At 44.5% G+C, this 23,600-nt stretch overlaps 1 protein-coding gene across 1 annotated transcript; it reads left to right on the forward strand.

Annotated features, from left to right (window-relative positions):
* The first annotated feature begins 408 nt into the window (after positions 1-408).
* On the forward strand, positions 409-22,967 carry tubgcp6 (tubulin gamma complex component 6). The gene is made up of 25 exons (XM_079289022.1): positions 409-704; positions 939-1,756; positions 1,902-2,065; positions 2,343-2,556; positions 3,524-3,682; positions 3,981-4,102; positions 4,262-4,325; positions 4,431-4,540; positions 4,689-4,780; positions 6,154-6,293; positions 8,190-8,339; positions 9,012-9,093; positions 12,039-12,127; positions 12,685-12,800; positions 13,606-13,744; positions 13,841-13,939; positions 14,039-15,794; positions 16,168-16,329; positions 17,422-17,590; positions 18,326-18,467; positions 19,288-19,482; positions 20,046-20,178; positions 20,739-20,952; positions 22,096-22,289; positions 22,502-22,967. The coding sequence occupies exons 2-25, from the start codon at positions 971-973 to the stop codon at positions 22,591-22,593; spliced, it is 5,583 nt and encodes a 1,860-aa protein (XP_079145148.1). The 5' UTR covers positions 409-704; positions 939-970; the 3' UTR covers positions 22,594-22,967.
* Positions 22,968-23,600: the final 633 nt, after the last annotated feature.

Below are 23,600 nucleotides of genomic sequence, written 5' to 3' on the forward strand. Positions count from 1 at the left end.
CATTCAGGTTAAAGGGAGAGACAATGCGGTATGTGTCAACGGAGTGACTGAGTTCCGCCTTAAATGCTGGTTGCTTTTGTTGGTTATTTTGCCTACTAACAGTTACTACTCACACTAGCAGTTATAGATTGATTTCGTATTCAATTTCAAAACGAGCCAAACGTTGCAATCTTGCATGTAGATGTTTTTGTCGATGACAGTCGCTAACAGGGGGGAGGCTCATATCTACAGTTTTCACCGTGTTACCTGAATGCAGCAAAATGTCTTCCTGTGATTGACGAATACCCCCAACCAATCAGTGTGGCTTCTACAACAGCCAATCACTTGAGTCTGAACACTCTATTGTCCAATCAGATTAAAGGGGGCAGATTCTAAATGTTTCGGATCCTCGCGGTAGATGATGGAAGATGACTGAAGCATCTAGCTAGCAATTAGCTAGCGACAACAACAGTGCATCATATTAACTGACACTAATGTGCCGGAACAAGCAACCACTGAATAATAAAGACATTTGGGAGCTGTGAAGGGGACCCACCCACTAGGTTTCGCATGCTTGCCACACAAGCTAAGCAGGACAGCTAACGTTAGCTAGTCGGGGGCTTGCTAATAACAAACGCTAGCATGCACTGGAAGGAGTCACTTGGGGTGGATGTGATATTGAAGCTGTCACTCTGAATCAACGAAAAACAGACCATCGCGAGAGGGTAAATAATCTCAAGAAGCATTGTTTTGGAACTGGGCTGACTATTTCAATAATATGCAGTTTGATAAAACGTTACAGTATTATACGCAAGCTAAATGTTGGCTTAGCTAGCTAGTTACATTTAGCTGGTGTAATTCATCTAACTTAAAGCTAACGTTACCGCCTAGTTCACTAGTTTGTTTTGGTTGGACTCGATACATGTTTACTATAATCTCTTGTCTCTTCTGTGCAACAGAAATCCATTTTCGCTGAGGTAACGGTGCCACCATGTACTCGAGCCCCAACAACCACATGAAGTCCAGCTGCAACAGCAGCAGCATCACTGAGCTGCTGGGGGCCCTCTGTGACTGCAGCCTGTCAGGGGTGTCCTGGAAGCGTCGTGCCCTGGGGGGAGTCTCAAGAGAAGGTTTCCGCAGAGCCCTCAAGAAGTGTGCCTACGGCTCGCTGCTGTCGAAGCTGTTTCAAGATGACACCAAAGGGCCTCCTTCAGGAGCGAGTGCCACAGCTAACACACCGCCCAAAAACAAAGTCCTGATGATATGCTTTGACTTGCGGGTGGCGGGGTGCCGAGAGGAGGCAGAGAGGTTGGAGGAGCAGCTGGGGATGCTGCTGGAGGGAGCATCCTCTGGCCTGAAGGAGATAGACGCAGTCCTCGAGCTGTTGGTGCATCTAGCTGGTTCGGCACCTCCACCCCCGACGTCTTTTAGCAGGGACTACATGAGACGAGAGAGGCCCGTGCTGCGGAGGCCTCGACCCTGGAGCTACCAGAGCGAAGAACTGCAGCGGCTGGAGGCCCGGGCGTGGGGTCTAGTGTGCGGGGAGGAATGGGGGACTTTGGAGAGTTTGTGTGGCACTCAGAGGTTGATGGGTGCCCCTCCAGGCACAGGGCTGCTGGCTCTGAGAACTAAATTGGAAGCGGAAGAAAAATTTGAGAGGGAGACCAGGATGACGCTGTTCGGAGCACTGCAGCACACTCGCACCTCAGACATCGACATAAGACTGGACCTGCCTCCTGTTCCCAGTAATATTGATGTAACTGGGCTGGCTATAAGGGTATGAAACAATGTCTTTTTTTAATATCTAAGCTAATGCACATTGACAGTTGTTGTTCGGTTCAAATTGGCACAATTTCTTTGGATATGGATTAAACCCCAGTGTTATGCAGTGGCATCCTCAGGATTAATTGTTGTCTTTGCAGGTCCCCTCATCTTTAGATCAGTCTGATGATGAGGGCTTCCAGTCCGCTTCCAACATGACCCCAGACTCTCAGTCAGAGACCAGCCCCATTCCAGATGTTGATATATGGGAGGAGCTGCGCACGTTTGAGCCTGGAAGACGCCGCTGCTGGGAGTCTGTTGGCTGGTAAGTGACACGTCAGTTGTGCTTGTTGAAAGTGTGATCATGAAAACATCAAACTACTTTCGGGAGAAACTTGTACATAGATCTATTTAATCAACCAACAGTTACAATTTATCATTTTTTTGATTGACTGGTAGATGTGATATCAAATGTCACAAAAGAGGCCGTTTGGCAGAGTCAACGTTGTATTAGAGATCTCCACTTATAGTTACTTATGTGTTCAGTTTTCCTCTCCCTCTCTGGAACACAACACCTAATTATACATTTTTGTTCCTACTAGCCCACCGGGGAAAAGAGAGTCACTCTATCTGACAGAGGGAGGCAGGGAGGCCTTTGACCAGCTTTATCGTCTGTGGGAGGGGGAGATGAGGGTGGTCAGCACGGCTACACCCTCTCCTCTCCTCCCGCTGCCCCTGGACTCTCAGGCACAGCTGGTATTTGACCTCCTCAACGTCTTGATCGGAGTGGCGTCCACGACCTTCCCTCTCAACCAGGTGCGTTTCATTATATTCATTTATCGGCCTCCTAAATGCAATAAAATGCAGTTGATCTGTTGTTTTTTGGGACTCTGTCAGACTGAGGCGATAAAAGTGAACGAGGTGATAAAAGCACCGCGACAACAATTACTAAAAAGAAACACGAGAGAGAAGAGAAACTGAGAGCAGAATCAATGGACAATCTGTGCGATAGAAACAACAAACCCAGTTGGTTTATAAAAGCATATTGCCGTAAAACTACAAAAAGAAATAATGTGGCAGTGCCAAGCACAGTTAGTCGCCTGACAAGATACATTACCAGACGAGGACATAAATGAAAATAGTCCTCATGCTAAAAACAAAACCACAGGAGAGCTCTTCTGTTGCTTTATTGTTTCCCATTACATTTTTATATCTCCAGAAGATTTTAGTTATTTAAATCCTTACTCTCTCTTTTTACCCCCTTACCCCCTTGTGTTCTCGCTCCCTAGCAGACTTTGTCAATAACAAGCGGGCTGGTAGAAGAGGTAACACAATATCATAAACACCTGTACAATCTAATATCGTAGTCCTGCGTTATGCAACTTCTGCAAGGCTTCTAATATAAGAAGTTTTGTTGAGACTGTCAGAGAGGAGTTTATTAAACTCAAGTGTAATCCTAGAGGTGTTGTGGTAGTGTTGTGCCAGATTGCAAAACACTGTCTGTTATTTCTGTCCCCCCACAAGGGTCCTGTCTGGGACCTTTTGTATCCAGGTCTCATAAAGCAACCATGAAGAGGACAACATAACAAACTCCTGATTATGTATTGCGGTCTAATATAATAACACCACAAACCATGCCTTCAGAAATCACCATGGAGGTGACTCTCAAGAACAATTCGATATTATCAGCTTTTCAAAGACGGTCCTCGCTGTAGCGCTGGTTTATTAGAGGTTGTTCATTGTATTTTGTCCGCCATTTGTAAATATGTAATCTCCTCCGCAGAGTGTTCAGTTCGACGTGAGACCCGGCGTGTGCGTGTCAGGTGCCTCTCCGGAGAGCGTGTCTCGTCTGTTGGGGGAGCTGGCCCAGCACGGCACCCACTACTTGAGGCTCAGTCGCTTTGCTCTGCAGAGTGCCGACAAAAGAGGCCTCGTCTTTCAGGTAAGTTGCATAATCAGCATTAGTGCCGCACTTTTTACCCCGGCCTTCTCTGCTCTGCACGGGACTTTTGTTGTTGCCATTGTTGTGGCAATTTGAGAGAAGTACACAAACAATTCATTCACACAAACAATCTAAAAACGCAAATATGATCGTGTAAGAAAAAGAGTTTTAGCACACGAGGGCCAAAAATATCCAACATCACAAAGCAAAAGTGCTTTTTCTGTTATCTGTACTGAATGTATCGTGCCAATTTCAGTGGTTCAGCGCCGTCCTAGATAACATTGTGTTTCTCTCTAAGGCTTTTACAGGTGGTCTGCGGAAGTATCTGCATTACTACAGGGCTTGTGTTCTCAGCACTCCTCCCACCCTCAGCCTGTTGACCATTGGCTTCCTCTTCCGCAAAGTGGGCCGCCAACTAAGGTGAGGTCAAAGCCGCTTTTTTTGCCTTTATGTGTCGAGTTAATTAATTTCACTGTTTTGAACATCAACCTCACTCAGTCGGCAGTACAGTCGTGTCCTTGATGTCAATAATATCCCATCAAAAAAACAACAACCAGCTCTGCTTTGTTTTAATCTAAGGTACCTGTCAGAGCTGTGCTGTGTTGATGGGCCTTTAGGTGCAGGCCAGGCTACCTTCCCTGTGGTAAGTGTGTTTTTTTTCTTCTTCTTACTGCAAAATGTCATCCATCACGGCTGTGTTTAGCCTATCAGATGGGATGTCGGCTCAGTGTCATGTGGCTCTCCTCAGGGTGTTAAAATGCTGTCCTACCTGTACAACGAAGCACAGAATAACTGCAGCAACGAGAACTATCCGGTCCTGCTGTCGCTGCTGAAGAGCAGCTGTGAACCGTATACACGGTCAGTCACTACGCTCCTCATGCAGACATGTGTCTTCAAAGCAAAATGATACAACCCAAAATAAGTGACTTTACCTCATTGCTATGCAGGCCTTGCTGTTTTTATATTTTAACTGGGTGTGACTGTTTTCCCCCCGTACTCTCCTTAGGTTTGTGTCTGACTGGGTGTATAGTGGCGTGTTTCGGGACGTTTATGGAGAATTCATGATCCATGTCAATGAGGACTATCTCTGCTTCAGAGGTGAGACGACACGAACACATGCCGTCCTCAGTCAGCGGGTTCTGAAGATGGAAAGCCTGCCTGACAGATTGTCTAGCAGAAAAAACAATTGATTTCATTACAGCCTTTATTGCCAAGTTATATTTGTCCTTGTGTCTATAAAGGATGTCATGAAGTTATTGGATGATAATCAGTGGGAAACAAAATCAGCTACCGCAGCGTTGGAGACCAGCGTCATCTCAGTGAGCCACAGGGACAGAAAGAAGACAAACATGTTCCCTCATGCTTTTCAGTTAGTACACCATGCTGGCTGAAGCATTTTCTCAAACAAATTATTATTATAATTTGCTTACATTTCTTCTCTTGTAATTGCCTTTGACAAATCTGGACGAGCTGATTTATTTTTTAATCCAATTATTGACGCGGCTCTTTAAAGAGGAGGAGAGGATTCTTGACCTGCAGATACATACAGACCCGTCTGTAAGATTTAACCTGTTTTAATATTTAATATTGATATTTATTTAAAGACGGATGCATTTGTTACAGCCCATGGCAACATTTAATTGTCAGGAAACAGAAACAAATGCCCATCACAATACCCAGGTGATCATCAGAAGTCTTTCTTAGTCGACCAACAGTAATCGATTAGTTTCAATCGACAGATCTGTTAAAATTGAGTTTTCGCCACAAAGAATCACACTTTAAATCTCGTGTTGTTGGAGTTTGATGGAAATAATTCACCATGAAAACAACTAAGTCCACTCTGTAATTGGTTCATTCTGACAGCACTCCATAAATATAGTTTTCTATGAATCATCATAGCCTGTCCAAATATTGTATGTTAGCAACACCCCATTCAAGGTCAGGCTATCACCTCGGCTTTGTCCGGCTCAGAGGTTCATTTGCTCGTCGGCTACACCTCATCAGCTTCTGCAGTGAACCTCTGCACTTCTTGCTCCCGCTCTTTTTCTTTTTTTTTCTTCTTTTTTTTTTCTTTTTTTTTTGGAGGACACACAAATGTCATTGTTCTCCTCGGAAGTCCGTCGGCCCGGGGAAGCAATCAGCGGCTAAGCTTTCTTGGCAAGCCGCAGGCTTTCTGTAAAGAGTTCTCCAAGCTCGCTGCGTTCCTGTTCTCTTATGCTTTTTGTTTAGGATCACTGAGCTAAGCGCTAACAATTTCCAAGTGTTAATTCAAGCGACCAGAGTTTTGCCATGCCCCGTAAGTCATACTGATGAGGAAAAGGTTTTAGGCCTAGTGCAGGCTGAATAACACTACACCACTGTTACGTCTTTTTTGTTGTTGTGTTGTGCTGTTTGTCGGAGGCATGATGGAGCAGTAAACTTGGTCTGAATAGTAGAGCGGCATGTAACCGGGCGTCTTTGCTTCTGTGCAGACAAACACTTCTGGGTCCAAGGCTACACTCTGATCTCAAAGGACGTGGAGGAGTGTGTGCCCATCTTCCTGAGACACATCGGCAATGACGTGTACGTCTGTGGGAAGACCATCAACCTCCTCAAGATCTGCTGCCCGCAGGTTTGTTTTGCACAGTTAACACATTCATGTATGCAGACGGGGGATTTTAAGCAGCTGAATGTTCTGTAAAGATATTAGTGCGTATAACCTAATTAAGTCTTAATTTATTCAGTACAAAGAGAATCTTTGAAGGGTGTTTGCTGTGAATACATTCGGCATATAAAACGATAAAGCTTTAGATAACCCTGCCATATTTGATCGCTTTTATTTCTTGCTTTTCTCAGTCGTTCGATGTATTGAGTTGGCTGAGTGATAAGCTCTGCTGTCCACACGCACCCCACAATGATCTAGTTGCCACAACATGCTTCAACAACATCTGGAAGTCAATACTGCTCAAAGCGGATTGGACAAATAATCAATGCTGCAACATATGGGTCCACGGGCTCCTGCAAAACGTTATGGGAACACGTGCGTCAGTCTTGTGATGGATTGTCTTGTTGTACTGACGCAGAGATGCTTTTATCATTTAATGCAGACATTTGAACTCTGAACTGTTCCGCTCTCCGTTACTGCAGACTTTTGCCACTTTGAGTCCTGCTTTGATAAAATTAACTAATATTGCCATTTTAGATGAATACTTTCCTCTTTCGTGACAGCGGTGCTATCGTGATGTATCTTGGGGTGAAACGATTAGTTGATTAAAACTAAAAGTTGATCTACAGAAATATTAGTGCCAACGTTTTTGAAATGCTAACCATACCCTAGTCCCTCAAAATATTCCTAAAATACGAGGATTTGAGTTTTATATCAATTTAAATGGAATATGTTTGAGGTTTGGACTGTTGGTCAGACAAAGCAGGACATCTGAAGATGTCACTTTGGACTTCACACAAGTTCTGAGCATTCTTTTCAGTCCGTGCTGATATTTTATACACCATTGAAAAATTGTCAGATTAATCAATAATTAAATGAAGCACTGGATGCAACCCTAAATGGATCAGATAGTAGGGCTACAACTAACAATTATTTTAATATATATTAATATGACGATTTGTTTTTCTTGCTTAATTGTTTGGTCTTGAAATCCAAGCGGCTGTCTCAAATTGCTTTTAGTTTTCTCACATTTTAGAAGCAGGAACAATACATTTTTTGACACTATTGCTTTAAATTAGCTGCAATTATCAATCACATTGTTGCGGACCTATTTTCTGTCAATGGCCTAATCAATTATTCATTTCAAATGTAGATGATATTCCTGCAATATCTTCCATATATCGGAATTGTCTGTATGGTAAAACCGTTGTTATTGTGCACTAAATACAGTCGGTGTGTCACCATGCGTTGGCGTGCGACTCCCAGCACTGCTCTCTGCAAAGCGCCTGCTGAAAAGCCTAAGCGTGCACACATGTCCTTGTATATGAATGGACCCCTCCACTTGGCATGGTGACAGGCAGCTTAGCATGCCCGACAAAATGGAAAGCGTCAGTGAAGCGTTGACGTATTTATGTAATCTAATTGGATTTAATCTCCTCACTTCTCTGTGACTCACCTGCTAATTCACGAGCACATTCTCTTTTTTTTTACGACTCGACCTACCTGACCTAAACCGCAGGGCTCATGCTCCGGTCTAATTGGCATTCTGTAACTACAGTGTTTCTCTGTGTGCTAATTTTAGTCCGCTATTCCTGGACATACTGCCGGATGTGAAATCATCTCGATAAAATACAAAAGTGAAAGGAGCTTTACTAATAAAATAAAAAAATATTTACTCATTCCAGCTGCTTTTGTCTTCCATGACGGTAAAGACACTTTACACTCCTTCCTGAGGTTTAATAGACCAATCAATTAATCAACAGTAACGATAGTTGAGACCTTTGGGGGTTACGCGATGTCACCAAAACAAGACTTGAAAGCAATGAGCCTCTGATTGGCTTTCTGTCTCCTGCGTGTCCACAGCACTACATCTGCTGGTCGGAGCTGCCGGTGCCTCGCATTGCCGTCACCTTCTCCCTCCGGGAGGTGGAGGAGATCGAGAGGGACTGCGCTGTGTATCGCGGACGCATGGAGAGGATTGCCAAGCACAGCGCCATCAGCAGGGAGGAGCAAGTACTGATACTCATTGTTCCCACGCAGTAGCATCTCACCTGGGATGCGTTTTAAACTGATGCCTTCTGATGCTTTTGAAGCTTTTGTTAATATTGCTTCTCATCAGTTATCTCTGTCAAGAGCTTTGGTCAAATTAGCTTGAAGAATGATGTAAGTAGACTTGGCAGTCAACATGGTGTATTACTTTAATAAAGATGCCTTTATGTCACTGCTACCTGACTAGAATGTATTTTATAAAAATCAATGGAAGCCTAAGAGAAGCCAAACATGTAGCAAGACAAGTCATTACACAGGTACTGTCCTTAAGCCTTTTCTTATATATATATATATATATATATATATATATATATATATATATATATATATATATATATATATATATTTATTTATTTATTTTTTTTCTTTAACATTACATGATCCATGATGGTGACACTGCCCCTCAAGTACTGAGACTTTCAGCAGCGAGTCATTATAATGATGCAGCTGAAGTGTGGGGCTTGCTCGCTGCTTGATTTAGTGTAACAGACTGGTGTGTATGACCTATATCGTGTGTGCTGCTGGCAGTGCTGACTGGCAGAGGTGTGGTGGTGGTGGTGGTGGTGGAGGGGGGAGAGCCACAGGGCAGCCGGATAGATCTTTGTTAATGATGATTTCTTGTCTGTCTATCGTAAGGCCCAGCGAGCGGAGCAGGCACGCCAGGAGCTGATCAATCAGTTCAGAGAGTCAGCGGCCAAATCCCTGGAGAGCATTCGCGGTTAGTGTTACACACGCGCACACACACACACACACACACACGGAGTATCACTTTATATACTGCTTGATGTATATGCACACCCCTGTATAACCCACACTTGCTTCTTCACTCTTGACTACGAGAGTGTCCTTCAGCTACATCCTACAGCATGAGCCCTGCGGTTTAGGGCGCAGCATATATACTTATTCTGTGTTTTCTTTGACAGTGCAATCTCCTTGCACACAAATGTCCAAACCAAGGTTGTGACAAAGCGTTACATCTCTGAAAACACCAGTGAACTATTTATTCAGAAGTCCTCCTCCACACCAGCCCTCTCTTGCCTCTCAGTCAATGAGCTTGTAGATGGCTTCAATTTTAAAGTTAAAAATATTATTGATGCCATTGCACCCACTAAAGTGAAGGTTGTCTCGGGTAAGCAAAGATCTCCTTGGAGAAATGCTACGTTGGTCAAAATGGAGAAACGAGAGTGTCGGAAAGCTGAGCGCAGGTGGCGAAAAACTAATCTCCAGGTTCACTGTGACATCTATAAAGAGAGACTTCGCAAATATAATTTGGAACTTAGAAATGCAAGGCAGTCATTCTTCTCTGACATCATAACCAAAAACAAGAACAACACACGCGCCTTATTTGCTACTGTCGACAGGCTAACAAACCCTCCAGTGTCGGTAGCTGCTGAGCTCCAATCCACCTGGGCATGCAATCAATTTTCCTCCTTTTTTACTGACAAAATTCAGAAAATTAGACAAGCAGTCAGTGCCTCCACATCAACCACAGGATATGTGTTGTCCCGATCTCTGAATAACATCCATTCAAATATCATGACACAATTTCATTCAATCGACCGTAGAAGCCTAGAAGACATTATACAACATCTGAAGTCATCCTCCTGCTGCTTGGATATTCTACCAACACACTTTTTCAAAAATATTTCAAACTGCATGACCACTGATCTTTTACAAATTGTAAACACATCCCTTCTCTCAGGTGTCTTCGCACAAGCCATAAAAACTGCAGTTATTAAACCACTCCTAAAGAAGTTTAGTTTAGACTCCGCGACGATGAAAAATTATAGGCCAATATCAAACCTCCCATTTTTGAGTAAAATAATTGAAAAAGCGGTTTTCCAACAGCTGACCAACTTCTTGACCGTAAATAACTGCTTTGATGTTTTCCAGTCAGGCTTTCGTCAGCACCACAGCACTGAAACTGCTCTTGTTAAGGTTTTCAACGACATCCACTTAAACATAGACAATGGCAGAAGTTCAGTCTTAGTCTTACTAGATCTCAGTGCTGCATTCGACACGGTCGACCATGCCATACTCCTAGAAAGACTAAAAATCTGGGTGGGACTCTCTGGCACAGCACTTAACTGGTTTGAATGCTACTTGAAGGACCGAGAATACTTTGTGTCTGTAGCTGATTACACATCAGAGCTGACTAAAATGACATGTGGTGTTCCCCAAGGTTCAATACTGGGGCCTCTTCTGTTCAACATCTACATGCTTCCACTAGCTCAGATTATGGAAAACAACAAAGTGTGTTATCATAATTATGCAGACGACACACAAATCTACATAACTATGTCACCAGGGGACTATAATCCCATACAAGGGCTGGGTAACTGCATTGAACAAATCAACAACTGGATGTGCCAGAATTTTCTTCAATTAAACAAAGATAAAACAGAAGTAATTGTTTTCGGTACCAAGGACGAACAATTGAAAATCACCGCTCAGCTTCAGTCACTGATGTTAAAACCCACAAACCAAGCCAGAAATCTAGGTGTAGTTATGGATTCAGATCTCAACCTGAACAGCCATATCAAGACAATTACAAAATCAGCCTACTATCACCTGAAGAATATATCAAGGATTAGAGGACTTATGTCTCAACAAGATTTGGAAAAACTTGTCCACGCATTTATCTTCAGCAGACTGGACTACTGTAACGGTGTGTTTACAGGTCTCTGTAAAAAGTCAGTCAGAAAGCTGCAGCTGATTCAGAACGCTGCAGCTCGAGTCCTCACTAAGACCAGGAGGGTGGATCACATCACTCCAGTTCTGAGGTCTTTGCACTGGCTTCCCGTCCAACAAAGAATTGACTTTAAAATCCTGCTGTTGGTTTACAAAGCACTGAATGGTTTAGGCCCAAAATACATCTCTGATCTGCTGCTACCTTATGAACCATCCCGACCCCTCAGGTCGTCTGGGACCGGTCTACTATCTGTTCCCAGAGTCAGAACTAAACATGGAGAAGCAGCGTTCAGTTTTTCTGCTCCACATATCTGGAACAAAGTCCCAGAAAGCTGCAGGTCTGGTCAGGACCCTCAGCTCATTTAAATCAAGATTGAAGACCTTTCTGTTTGCTGCTGCCTTTAACTGAACCACATTCAATTCATATATTAATCAATTTCCTGCATTTCTGCATTTTACTACTGCATTTTATTTCTTGCACTGTTTTTTTTTAATGTTTTAATGAATGTTCTTAATTGTTTTTAAATATCCTTTTATTTTGCCTTATGTTTTGATGCTTTTAATGGTTTTATGTGAAGCACTTTGAATTACCTTGTTGTTGAAATGTGCTATACAAATAAACTTGCCTTGCAGCCATTCCTCTCAGGAGAGCAGCAGAGATGCACAGGGCTAATGCTTTCCAATGGCTCACAGCACTGTAGGCTGTGAAATCTCATCATCGCTCGCACAGCTTAGCAAACTCCTCGCATCATTTATTACTCCAAAAAGATGTGTGGCAAAGTTTGGGAGGGGGGGAGGGGGGGTGAAATGTCTGGCCTGATGCTCTGTGCATGTCTCAGCAGAGGTGTTTGTGTGAGTTTGCGTGAGGCAGATGGTGCTGTGTGTGTGTGTGAGAGAGAGAGAGAGATATGTTATGTACTTTTCTATGTGGGGGGGTAAGCAGCCCACTGTTATTTCTCTCCGCTCCTGCAGGGCACCAGGTGTCACTTCGTCTGGCTGACGAGGCCAAGAAGAGGGAGCGTTTTGAGGAAATGAAACAGCACCTGGAGCAGGAACAAGAGGTGTGTGTGTGTGTTTGTGTGTGTGTGTCTGAGACTTAAATATTTTTGGGGCCACTTTGAAGCAGGGGAGACACGTTGTGAGCACAGAATCTCGTTAGCATTTCCACTTCTAGCAGACACAGCACTTGGGTTGTTTTGTGTCTACCAACACCTGTGGGAACTGTTTGGCTCTTTACTATGTCCACCAGTTAGTCACTGATACTGTGTTTGACTATCATTTGGTGCTGAGCAGGTGTTGTACAGTTCTTTTTTTGGGAGAGAATTGTTCGCTGAAAACAGCTGCCTGCCGTTGCCATAATGGTGCTATGAGAGTGAACCGAATCAGTAAAGTGCTGTCCAGCTCAATGTTGAGCTAAAACTCGCCGTAAAATTCTGTAAAACCAAACGGGCGCAACTTATTGTTTTTATAATTATATTGATTATCGCCACTTTAAAATCAACACATCTCTCAGGGTGAGAATAAAAACAGAAATTCTGATTCATACTATCCACCCATTGCTTTTGAAGCCGATTTTAGAAACAGAAAGCAATGATACGTGTGTGTTTGTGTGCTCCAGTGTCGCGGCATAGCCCAGAAGCGGCAGGAGGACGACGACTTCGGCTTTGCCAGAGAGCTGAGGGATCGAGAAAAAAGACTACAAGCCCTGGAGCAGCAAGTGGAGCAGAGAGCCAGGTCTGACTGCTTTTACAGCCGCTACCCGAGATGCAAATGTTTTATTGATGATTGATTAATCCCCGTTAAGAATTTATTTGCTCTAGAATATATGAACCCACCATGTGCAAACACGATGGGAACATATTCTTTGTTTCATTGAGGAACTTGCATTTCATATTGTACTGGCCTTTACTGATATTAGTCGACTATAGATCATTGACGTGGCTGACAATTGGTGAAAGAAATTGCTCATAACTGAATTGAGAGCCAACACAGAGCTGTGAAAGCACACATCAAGTTTATTGCAGACCAATACGCACATGAGCACATGAAAGCTTATCTTCCTAGAGAACAAAGAACACTGATTGCGGGATGAACTCCAATTTAAATATAAATGATTCAGTGTTCAAATAAGACGTTATTTATTGTACGATGGAAAATCAGACCTCTTGGAAAAATCAGCCAATCTGTGTTTCGGAGGAGCAGCGCTCATCTCAGTTGAGTACTAATTTGAAGCTAAAGCAAAGCTCCCTGGTGACCGAATGACCTGTGGTTTAAAAAGGGACAATCCCATAAATACAACGTGGCATATGTGATCCTCAACAATCATGTGTCACAACACTAGAGCGCGACAACACAAGACGTTTGAAGACATCCTTTTAGACTCTGAGATATTTAGATTGACTACGAAAATAATCGTCATTTGTAGCTTTGTGTGACATTAATCCTTTCCTAGAAAAACATTTACTGCAAGTTGCTGTAGATGAAACCCTCAACCAGAATATGTCCCTGTAACGCGTGTGCTACTGCACCCACATCGTAGGAAGGAGCTGATCGATCAGTACAGCCGTCTGTCAGAGGAGGCAGCTCGCAGAGAGAGACGGGCCCTGTGGCAGGTGCAGCGTATGAGACTCGATGAAGCCAGGGCTCAGTTCTTCATGGATGACAGGGAGCAGACTCAGGTGTGTATTGAATTAACATAGGAAACGAGATATTTATTATGATTATTTAAGGAAAGGGAGGTAAGTTCAAGCAAAGCTCTCGTGACTCCTTTCCAGTCGATGCTGAAGAAATATCCTTTAGGCCAGGAGACACCTCCCATGGAAGTGTCGCCACCTGTTCCCTCAGCTCAACAGACTGCACCACAACCGGCACTGGTATGACGACAACACCTGTTTCTCAACATAAATCCCCATTTATTTCCACTCAGTTATGCTCCTTGGAAGTGTGTGCTCATTAGCATCTTCTCCTAACAGGAACCTCCCAGTCAGGATCAGACTGAACAGCAGCCAGCGGAGACCCAAGAATGTGATGCTGTATCACCACCACCTGACCCATCTTCGCCCACCTTAACAGTTGACCCTGTCCTCATCTCTGAAGACATCAACGTCAAGGATTGTCTCCCCAAGTCACCGAATCCTGCCAGTCAGCAGGTAGACGTTGCACTACAGGAGGTCGGCTCTGACCTACCTGAAGTGTGTCCTACAGCACAACTAGTAGACTATGACTTCAGTGCCCCCTTTAGTCCACTTGAGGGTATCACCGGCCAAGCCTTGGTCCAGCCACGGCCTTGCTGGGGACCTGCAGTTCAGCCTGACTTGTTCCACAACCATCCCTCTTTTTCCCACATCCCCATTGGAGAGAACATGTCTCAATCCCAGGATGGTCTCCCCAAAGCCAGCCCCTTTGGCCAAACCTCCAAATCCAGCTTTCCTCTGGGCCAATACACCCCAGAGGAGACCCGGGATACATTCAACGCAAGCATTTATGGACATCCCTCTCAAGCCACAGTGCAGCTGGAGGATGGGAGTGGCTCAAAGGCAAAACACAAGCAGACGGAGGTTGCATCTATGATAGAACCGATAATTGGGAATTTAGAAAGTATAGTTGAGGGAAATGAAGACGAGGGTAAATCTGTTGAGGCTACTAAAGATGCTGATGTTTTTGCACCAGAACGAAGTGGCAAGGATAATGGTCATGACCACAGCTCAGATGTTCAAGATGAAGCTGGTGATAATATTTCTTTGCCAAACATTCATGTCTCCAGCGATCCCCGAACAGCTGGAGAGCTGGTTTCAGATGCCCTTGCCCGTCAGCCTTCATCCAGCCTCCATGGACATTCCTCTGACGCTCGCATAAATGTCCGACAGCTCGTATCAGAGGGAGCCTCTCCCCTTCCATCCCCTAACGTCCACGGCCACGCATCGGATTCACACATCAAGATTGGAGAACATATGTCGGAAGTCGATGCGCCTCTACCTTCCGTCAGTGTTCACGGCCACTCTTCTGATGCTCACATTAAAGTCGGGGAAAATGTCGCAGAGTTCGACGCTCCTCGTCTTTCTCAAAATGTCCATGGCCATGCCTCAGACGCCCACATCAAAGTCGGTGAGCACGTTTCAGAAGTAGTAGCCTTTCTGCCCTCCGCCAATGTTCATGGTCACAGTTCAGACTCCCACATTAAGGTCGGAGAAAACATCTCCGACGCTGTTGCCGCTCTGCACTCCGCCAATGTTCATGGTCACAGTTCGGACTCCCACATTAAGGTTGGAGAAAACATCTCGGATAATGTTGCAACACTTCCTTCTCCCAGCATCCACGGTCACTCCTCTGACGCTAATATTAAAGTGGGCGGGTTTGTGTCTAACATACCTGAAGAAAGACCTCGCTACAGTAAACACGGGCACTCCTCAGACTCCGGGTTGGTTCCTGGATGTGTCGTTTCAGGAGATGAACACAAACTGTCTCCTCTACCCGGCAGTGACCACGGTCATTCTTCGGACTCAAATTTAGGCATCGGATGTCTTGTGACCAAAATGGAAGCGCTTCCATCGCCGCTACCCGGCAGCGTCTACGGTCACTCCTCTGATTCGGCGTTGGGGGGGGGTTGTGTGGTGTTTGGGACAGACGCGCAACCTGCTGCACTAGCTGGCAGCACTTATGGCCACTCATCAGATTCTTCACTTGCGGTTGGCTGCGTGGTCAAGGCAGAAGACAATGGAGATGTGAAAGGTAATGAATAATATTTGAGTGATGCACATTCTGAAGCATCTATCTACAGCTTACTAGCTTTGATGCAAATGTAAACCAAATCAATAAACTCACTCTTTTCTTTTTCTTTAATTTATTGCATCAACTCAAGACAAAACAGAACACTACTTTAGAGGTTGCTGCTTTGACCTGGGGACTGTGTTTTATATCTTTGCGATTTATCCTTAATAGATAGCTTAGATTAATGTTTCCTATGTTGCAAAGAATAGAAAGTGCAGTAGGTTTTGGGCAGTCCCAAAATATATGAGTCAGAGCTCTATAGAAAGTCACAAAGTCAGGTTTATATGTACCTAACACTGAAAACTGTGATCTATTGTTTTATGTCTTTCTTCAGGCTCTAAGTCGGACAGCCCTGGTGAGCAGCGGGTGGAGCTCATGGGGTCCTGGGCAGCCGGCTGCGGTTTGTCTCCTGGAGCAAAGTCTGAGCAGGAATACCTCCTGGCTTTGTGTGCGCAGTACGAGGTGGAACAGTACGAGGACTGCTACAACCTAATGGGTCAGTTAATGACGCATAACTGGACAAAGATGAATGGTTCCTTTGGCACATAGTACTTGTGAACAATGTGAAGTTCATGACTTCATCATTTTTGTACATACTAAGGGGAATTTGGGCAGTAAGGCCATGATTCTCGACTCAATGTAACGATAAATAATAACCAAAACAGATCGTCCAAATAGAAAACAGGGGGATCCAAATCAGAGCCTTGAGGACCTCCACATTGTGACTGTAGAGGAGGAACTGGAGTTATGTTGAATACAGATCTTCTACTGCTCTGAGCCCCGTACACATAAAACCTTTAATAATGCCATCTCAGTAGCAGTGCAGCCTACATCGAACACTACGAGCATATCTTCAAGGTGGCTTGTGCAGTATGTGCAGCCTGTTAAAAGCCCTTGATGTTTCTGAAATCACATCTTGTGAAATAGAAGTAAAAAACATTCCGTGAAATTGTGGAGAAATGATACACCACAGAGCGGTGGAGCTTACTTCATCAATTATAACGAGCCCCTTTTTTCATGTGTCCAGGGGCTGTTTAATATTTACTCCCTCAGCCGGCACAGAGGCTGTGTGTATATATAAAGCAGTGATATTTCATTAGGGTATTAAGTCTGCTTCATGTTTGGGTGAGATGCATCATGGCTCGTCTTCTTTACTCCGTGTGTCACGCTGCTATTTTTCATGCCGGCTTCCAGGGTCTCCATGAAATCCGTCAGCCGAAGACATCATCCACACTGCCGATCAAAGTCAGCAGCCGTGATCACTTAGGGAGCGTTACTGAAAATATAGAAGGTGGACAAAATAACACATTTAATGACCTTTTAGAGTTTTAGGACTGCGTATGACTGACGATTCTTTTCATTATCAATTCATCCTTTTAGAAAATAGTAAAAAGCCCAAATACACATGTTTTGATCCTACTAAACTTGATCTTTTTTTATATTTAAACTTTTGCATCCTCATAGTAGGATGTCGGTTCTTTTTACTTCCACTGTCACCGTACATGCTGTTGTTTTTCACACAGCGCTCTGCTGTAGCGAGAGCGATATTTATTCAGCCAACATGTCCGTCATCTTCCCTCTCGCACAGCTTCGTCCCCCGAGTGTCAGCTGCTGAAGCAGGTGACTGGGGGCCCCTGGGGACTCCCTGTGGACCCCACGCTCCGCAGGGCCACGGACACCACTGCCGTCCAACTCAGCGAGATGGTTTCCCTGCCAGTTCTGATAAAACAGGCCGTCACCACCCCGCTCATCACACAGTGAGTGTCTGACAGGAGGAAAGTGTACATTACAACGTATTGTTTATGAGTTTGAGTGTCTGAGGGAGACGTGATTATTCTACCTGGAAGCTGGAATACTGTGTTTAAGTGAAATGCAGGTGTGAGGCTCTCACTGATCTCCTCATTTTTCTGCCACTTCAGGCCACTTAAACTGTAGTGGAGTGCACATTCTGCACCGGAGGAAGAATTTAAATTCCTATTACTTTCCATCTTCGTAGGAACCTTTTTCCCCCGTTTTGAAATTCATCAGAGATCCAGACGAGCCTGTCAGTCTTCAATGCGGTGTTTCTGCACACTGTGCAGTTTAGCCTTTGTGTGTAAAGAAACGTCTTTCTCATCCCTTTCTGCACACAGAGGGGGTGCAGTGTGTTAAGCAGTGGAATTCACAGCTCTAAACTTTTAGGAACACATTTTTATCCCGTGCTTAGACGACACGCTGGAGTCTGTCAGAGATTGTCAACTCTATTTTTTAATCTTCTCTGCTGACTTTTCAGTTAAAGAGTCTCTCCTAAATCCCACTGTTATGAATTGCTTCGGAATAATTTAAAGCAACGGGATGGCGGAAGTCATGAAACACCGGTTTATTCCCTGAGCTCATCCTCACAACCTGACTCAAATATGCAAGTCAGCATAATTTTCCGTCCTGATTTTGTTTTGTGTCAAAGCTGCTCTCTTCTCTTCTTGGTCATTCTCTCCTCCACCTTCCGTCCCCAGCGTGTCTTTGGTGAACAAGGCAGTGGTGGACTACTTCTTTGTGGAGTTGGAGGTGGAGAGACACTTTGAGGCGCTGCGCCACTTCCTGCTGATGGAGGACGGCGAGTTCGCACAGTCCCTCAGCGATCTGCTCTTTGAAAAGGTGAAGCTCCTTTAACAGTGTTGCTCTCGATGCAGAACGTGTTTATTTATTTGTTGCATTCTAGGAAAGGACGAGAGAGATCTTCTCGGAACAAGGCCAAATGTCCTCGTCTCCTCTTCAAACTAACACATTTGTTGTTGTAGTTGAGCAGCCCTGCATGTATTTAGTGATATCAGCAGGTAAACTAAGTGGATGCATACATAAAGTATCAGGCCGAATAATGCCCAGAGTTAGCCGTTATCTAACAGTGTATGCGCTCCAGGTAGAGGGCCAGTTCTCTAGAGGAAGTTACTCGACTCTCTAAAAACTAGAGCCTGTGCGCTCATATTCATATTTTTATATTGAAGGTACATTCATCAGGTGGCCAGAGATGCTACTCCAGATGAATGATGATGTTGCTCCTCCTCTGCCGGATGCGTACGCTGGCTCTGTTTGCTAAGACGTTCAGCATATCAACATGTCAATGTAGCGCTAAACAATGAGCTGAGACTCTCTGTAAAGATGAGTGCCTACTTCCGACAAGCCCAACGCTTCCTGTCGTGAAATAACGAGCACATCCTTTGCTAACACCTTGGTGCTGCTGCTCTGCAGACACATTCGTGTACATCTGTCCCCTGAGGCCGTGAGACAGAAGGTTTTTGTTCCCGGCAAACGCTACACCAGCTGATCTCGCTGATTAGCACACCTTCAACTGGAAAGCGAGCTAATCATAGTAATCAGCTACACGCAGTGTTTGCTTGGGATGAAAACCTGCCACCTCGTGGGCCTTGAAAAGATCGGCTAGTAATCCGTGTTTGACCTTTTGTGTATTTCTTTGCAGCTGGGCAGTGGCCAGACCCCCGGCGAGCTGCTGACCCCCCTGGTCCTGAACTCCATCCTCAGTAAGGCCCTGCAGTACAGCCTACACGGGGACACCCCATTAGCCGGTAACTTCACCTTCGCCCTGCGCTTCCTCCCAGAGACCTTCCACCCGCACGCCCCCGACTCCCTCAACTGTCTGGAGCTGCGCTACAAGGTCAGGCCGTGTGTTTTTTAATGGGCCGCGTGTTAACGGAGTGCGTGGGCGCGTTTGTCTCGCTGTGAGTGGCAGCTGGAATGTGACAACCCGTCATGTTTTGACGAACGGCCCTGGGTGTGGAAAATGAGCTTATCGCACACTTAAATGGTTGGAGCTTGTAGATTGATTGGAGTCGAGTGTTTCGGATGACATGTACAGTGACTAATGCTGCACATGTTGTCCTCTGCTCTTCTTCTGTGTATTCTTCACCCTCCTGACTGTCTTGCTGAATCTTCATCTTTTAAATGTTTTAATCCCCTCCTCTTTCCGTATCTTTATGTCTTTTTGCTCCACTCTTTCTCTCCTCATATATCCCCCCCCCCGCTCTCTCTCCCCTTCACAACCCTCTCACCTCCTTTCTCAACATCCTTGCTCTCACACCTCTCATCGCTTTATTCGTCACTCCCTTTTACCTGTTTTTCCGAACTCCTTTTTCCGTCCTTTTCTTTCACACGATCACACCTTCACACACTGCCCCCCCCCCCGTCTCGTCCCCTTCTCCCCTTCGTGTCATCTCCCAGGTGGACTGGCCGCTGAACATCATCATCACGGACAGCTGCATGAACAAGTACAACCGTCTGTTCTCGTTCCTGCTGCAGCTCAAACACATGGTGTGGAGCCTTCGGGAGGTCTGGTTCCACCTCAAGAGAACTGGTGAGAAGGTGGGAGCTGTGGATTCAGGCTCTGAGATTATTCCTGTTTATGAAATATGCATTGAGGTGAAGACTGCCATTCATTTATGTTTTATTCATACAAAGCACTTCTCACAGCAGTGGGACTGTTGTAAAATAGTGTGCTTCAGTGGGCAGTATTGATCAGTGGAAGCCTGCACACAGACTACTTAGATGGATATCCTGACGGGAAAACTCCACCGACCAGAACAACAATATCACTGATCACCAGGGGAAAGTGTGGACGATCACTTAATACAAACTCAGAATGCATCTTTTGACATGACTGCAAAATGTATGATAATGCAATGAACCAAGAATCTGCCTGTGCTTTTAACTGTCAATTATTTTCATTAAGAATGAATGTGCACAAAGTGAGCTCAAATATCTGACCGACAGGAATACAGAGTTATGGATTTTGCTGTGATATGACACAGAAAAGCTGCAGATCTTCACATTTTAATGTCTGTAACCAGCAACGGTTTCTTTTTTTAGTCCGTGCGGCACCGATCGTGACGCGTTGCCGCCTTTGTTTCCCCTCAGCGCTGGTGAAGGGAGCGGGTCGCTCGGTGCAGTTTCATCAGCTGCAGCTGTACCGACATGAGATGCAGCATTTTGTCAAGGTGATGCAGGGATACATCGCCAACCAGATCCTGCAAGTGTCCTGGAGCGAGTTCACAGCCAAGCTGGCCTCCGCCAGCGACCTGGACGCCATCCACCGCATGCACGCAGACTACCTCAACAGAGCCATCTTCAGGTGAGGGCCGGGACTGTACATGTGTCAGTGTTTATTACAGTGTAATGCCTGCTGTTATCTCTGTGCACACACTAGGTGATATATGATAGTTCTCTTTAATATCTTGCATTGGCGAGGACATTTTGGAAGAAGACAAAATGTCCTCGTCTCCCCTTGAATGCAATGCATTTAAAACTTCCCAACAGCTTTCGGTGTTCGGTGTTATCAGCGTTTAGTCTCTGCACCCCGCGTGAGAGCAGACGCAGATAACCTTGTACACTCAAAGACTGCATGCATAATCTATATGAAGTCGGTTCACGCTGAATGCACCAAAAACACATCACCTGGGTACACGGAGGAGATATAAAGTCACTCCACACACATTCCTTTCAGCGAAGTTTAGTAGAAAACTTTAATGGATTTATATTTTTCTCCTTTTTATAGTTTTTGCTGATGTGGCTGCCTGAATTAGAATACATAAAATTGGAATTTTATGATATGTTTACACGTAATAACTCTAATTGTGAAAATGTTTTGTGCTGAATGGGGGTATTTTGCAGTAACAACTTAAGTTAAGGTTTATAACAATGTGTTGAATGAATGTTGTAACATGCTAAAGAGCCAGATACTCCAAAGTGAACATTTGATGTGTTCTCATCTCAGATATCGGTCAATCCAACAATCCAATAGTGGTGATGTAACCTTGTTAAGCAGTCTGGGTATGAGCTGAAAAAAAGCTTAAGATCAATCGATAAATGAAGATAAACTTGCAGCCCTCCTGGGTGCACCTCTTTGGGACCCTTCAAATACAGAAGGAGTCAAAACTATGTGCTGTTAAAGGTGTTAAACGTATAATAAGGACAGCAGAAGTCTGATTTAAACCAGGATTTCCGGCTGCAACTTGACAAAACGGAGAAACACTCAGGAGAGTGAAAGGATTTCTTCAGGCTCTGAGTTGAAGTGGATCTCTCTGCAGCCATAACTTAATTTAAAATTAATTCAACCTCCTCGTACCCAGTTGATTATAATTCCAGCTGGATGTGCGGCTAACCTTTGAACCCTGTGAATTATTTAATCTCATTAGGCTCACACTTGTCAGTCTCAAAAGTCATTTCAAAGTTCCTTGTCGTGTTTGCTAAACTTTGCACTCTCCTGCCTCCCCAGGGGTTTGCTGACAGAGAAGGCGGCTCCGGTCATGAACATCATCCACAGCATCTTCAGCCTCATCCTCAAGTTTCGGGCCCAGCTGATCGCACAGCCCTGGGGCAGCCAGCAGGGGGAGGCAGTGCACCCAAGCTTCATCGCCATGCAGCAGTCGTACAACACCTTCAAGTATTACTCGCACTTCCTTTTCAAAGGTAACGACTCGATACTTTTATCTTTTTTTTTTTTAATCAAGGGATTTGATTCAGCTGTGGCTTAGGTTTACAATTATGAAGCCATATGATGTTAAAGTATTGCCAATCAATCAGTGGCTGACAAACGGCAATATAGTAGTTTGAGTGTTGAACATGTTTTAGTTAAATCGGTAGTTTTTAACTGTAGTTACAGAAGTTTTCTTTCTTCTCAGTGGTGACCAAGCTGGTGAACAGAGGCTACCAGCCTCATCTAGAGGATTTCCTTCTTCGCATCAACTTCAACAACTACTACAAAGACTCCTGAGCCGTGTATGATAACATGTATCTAACATGATACATGTTAGATACCGAGCCAATGCACCATTGTGTACTACGAGTGTTTACAAGACAGATAATCATATATACACGAGTATATAATAAATTCAGTTCATCTGGCCTTCAGTTCAGTGTCCAAATACACATCTTCAATCCCACCTGTTCCTTACATTAGGGCATGCGTTCAACATTTAAACCAGTTTAGGCGATCGATGTGCAGGATGTGACCTCCGTGTGCTTGATTAATGGCTTCACTTCTAAACCTGTATGCTAACGTTTGTAATTGATGATGCTAACGCCCACTGTACAGTCTCACGCCCAGGTGTACCTGCAGCTATGTAGATTTGAAGTACATATACATGAAGTGGCAAATATATGTAAATAAAACAGCTTTGTGAAATAAATTCTCTAGCGTTGATGTTCTTTTTTCGAATGTGGAGAAAACAAGGACACATTAGGTGTAAAGCCTTATGGGTAGTGGACTCAACTTCAGCCATTTACACAAAGGGAGCAGGGAGAAAATGCAGTCCCTGCTTTAGTAATGACATTTATTTTCTGCACCAGGAGTACTCTGATTTTTCTTGACTGGACGGTAAAGTTGGACAAAGGAATGTCAGACTTCTCTTGACTGATGCACTGAGCTCGTTTGTTTGCATTGCTGTAGTTTTATTAATAGTGTGATTGAAGCATTTCAACCAGCACTCAAGGAAGGAGGGTACAAGGCTATCGGATGGACAACAGTTTCTTTACAGCATCAGAAGCCCTGCACATGTGCATTTACATCAGGCAAAAGAAGGAGCGATGGTTAACCGTTATGGCCTGAAAGCGAACAGTCGACTTTTAGGGAAATACGCGTATTTGCTTCCTGGTAGAGAGTCATGACGAGAAGACCGAATCAATCTTATCCAACTACACCAGAAAGCGAATAAGCACATTTCCCAACTGTCAACCTTTAAAGACAATAAGATAGTGTCACAAGCAATCAAACAATCATAA

This window comes from Melanostigma gelatinosum (genome assembly GCF_949748355.1).
Source record: "Melanostigma gelatinosum genome assembly, chromosome: 1".
NCBI lineage: Eukaryota > Metazoa > Chordata > Actinopteri > Perciformes > Zoarcidae > Melanostigma > Melanostigma gelatinosum.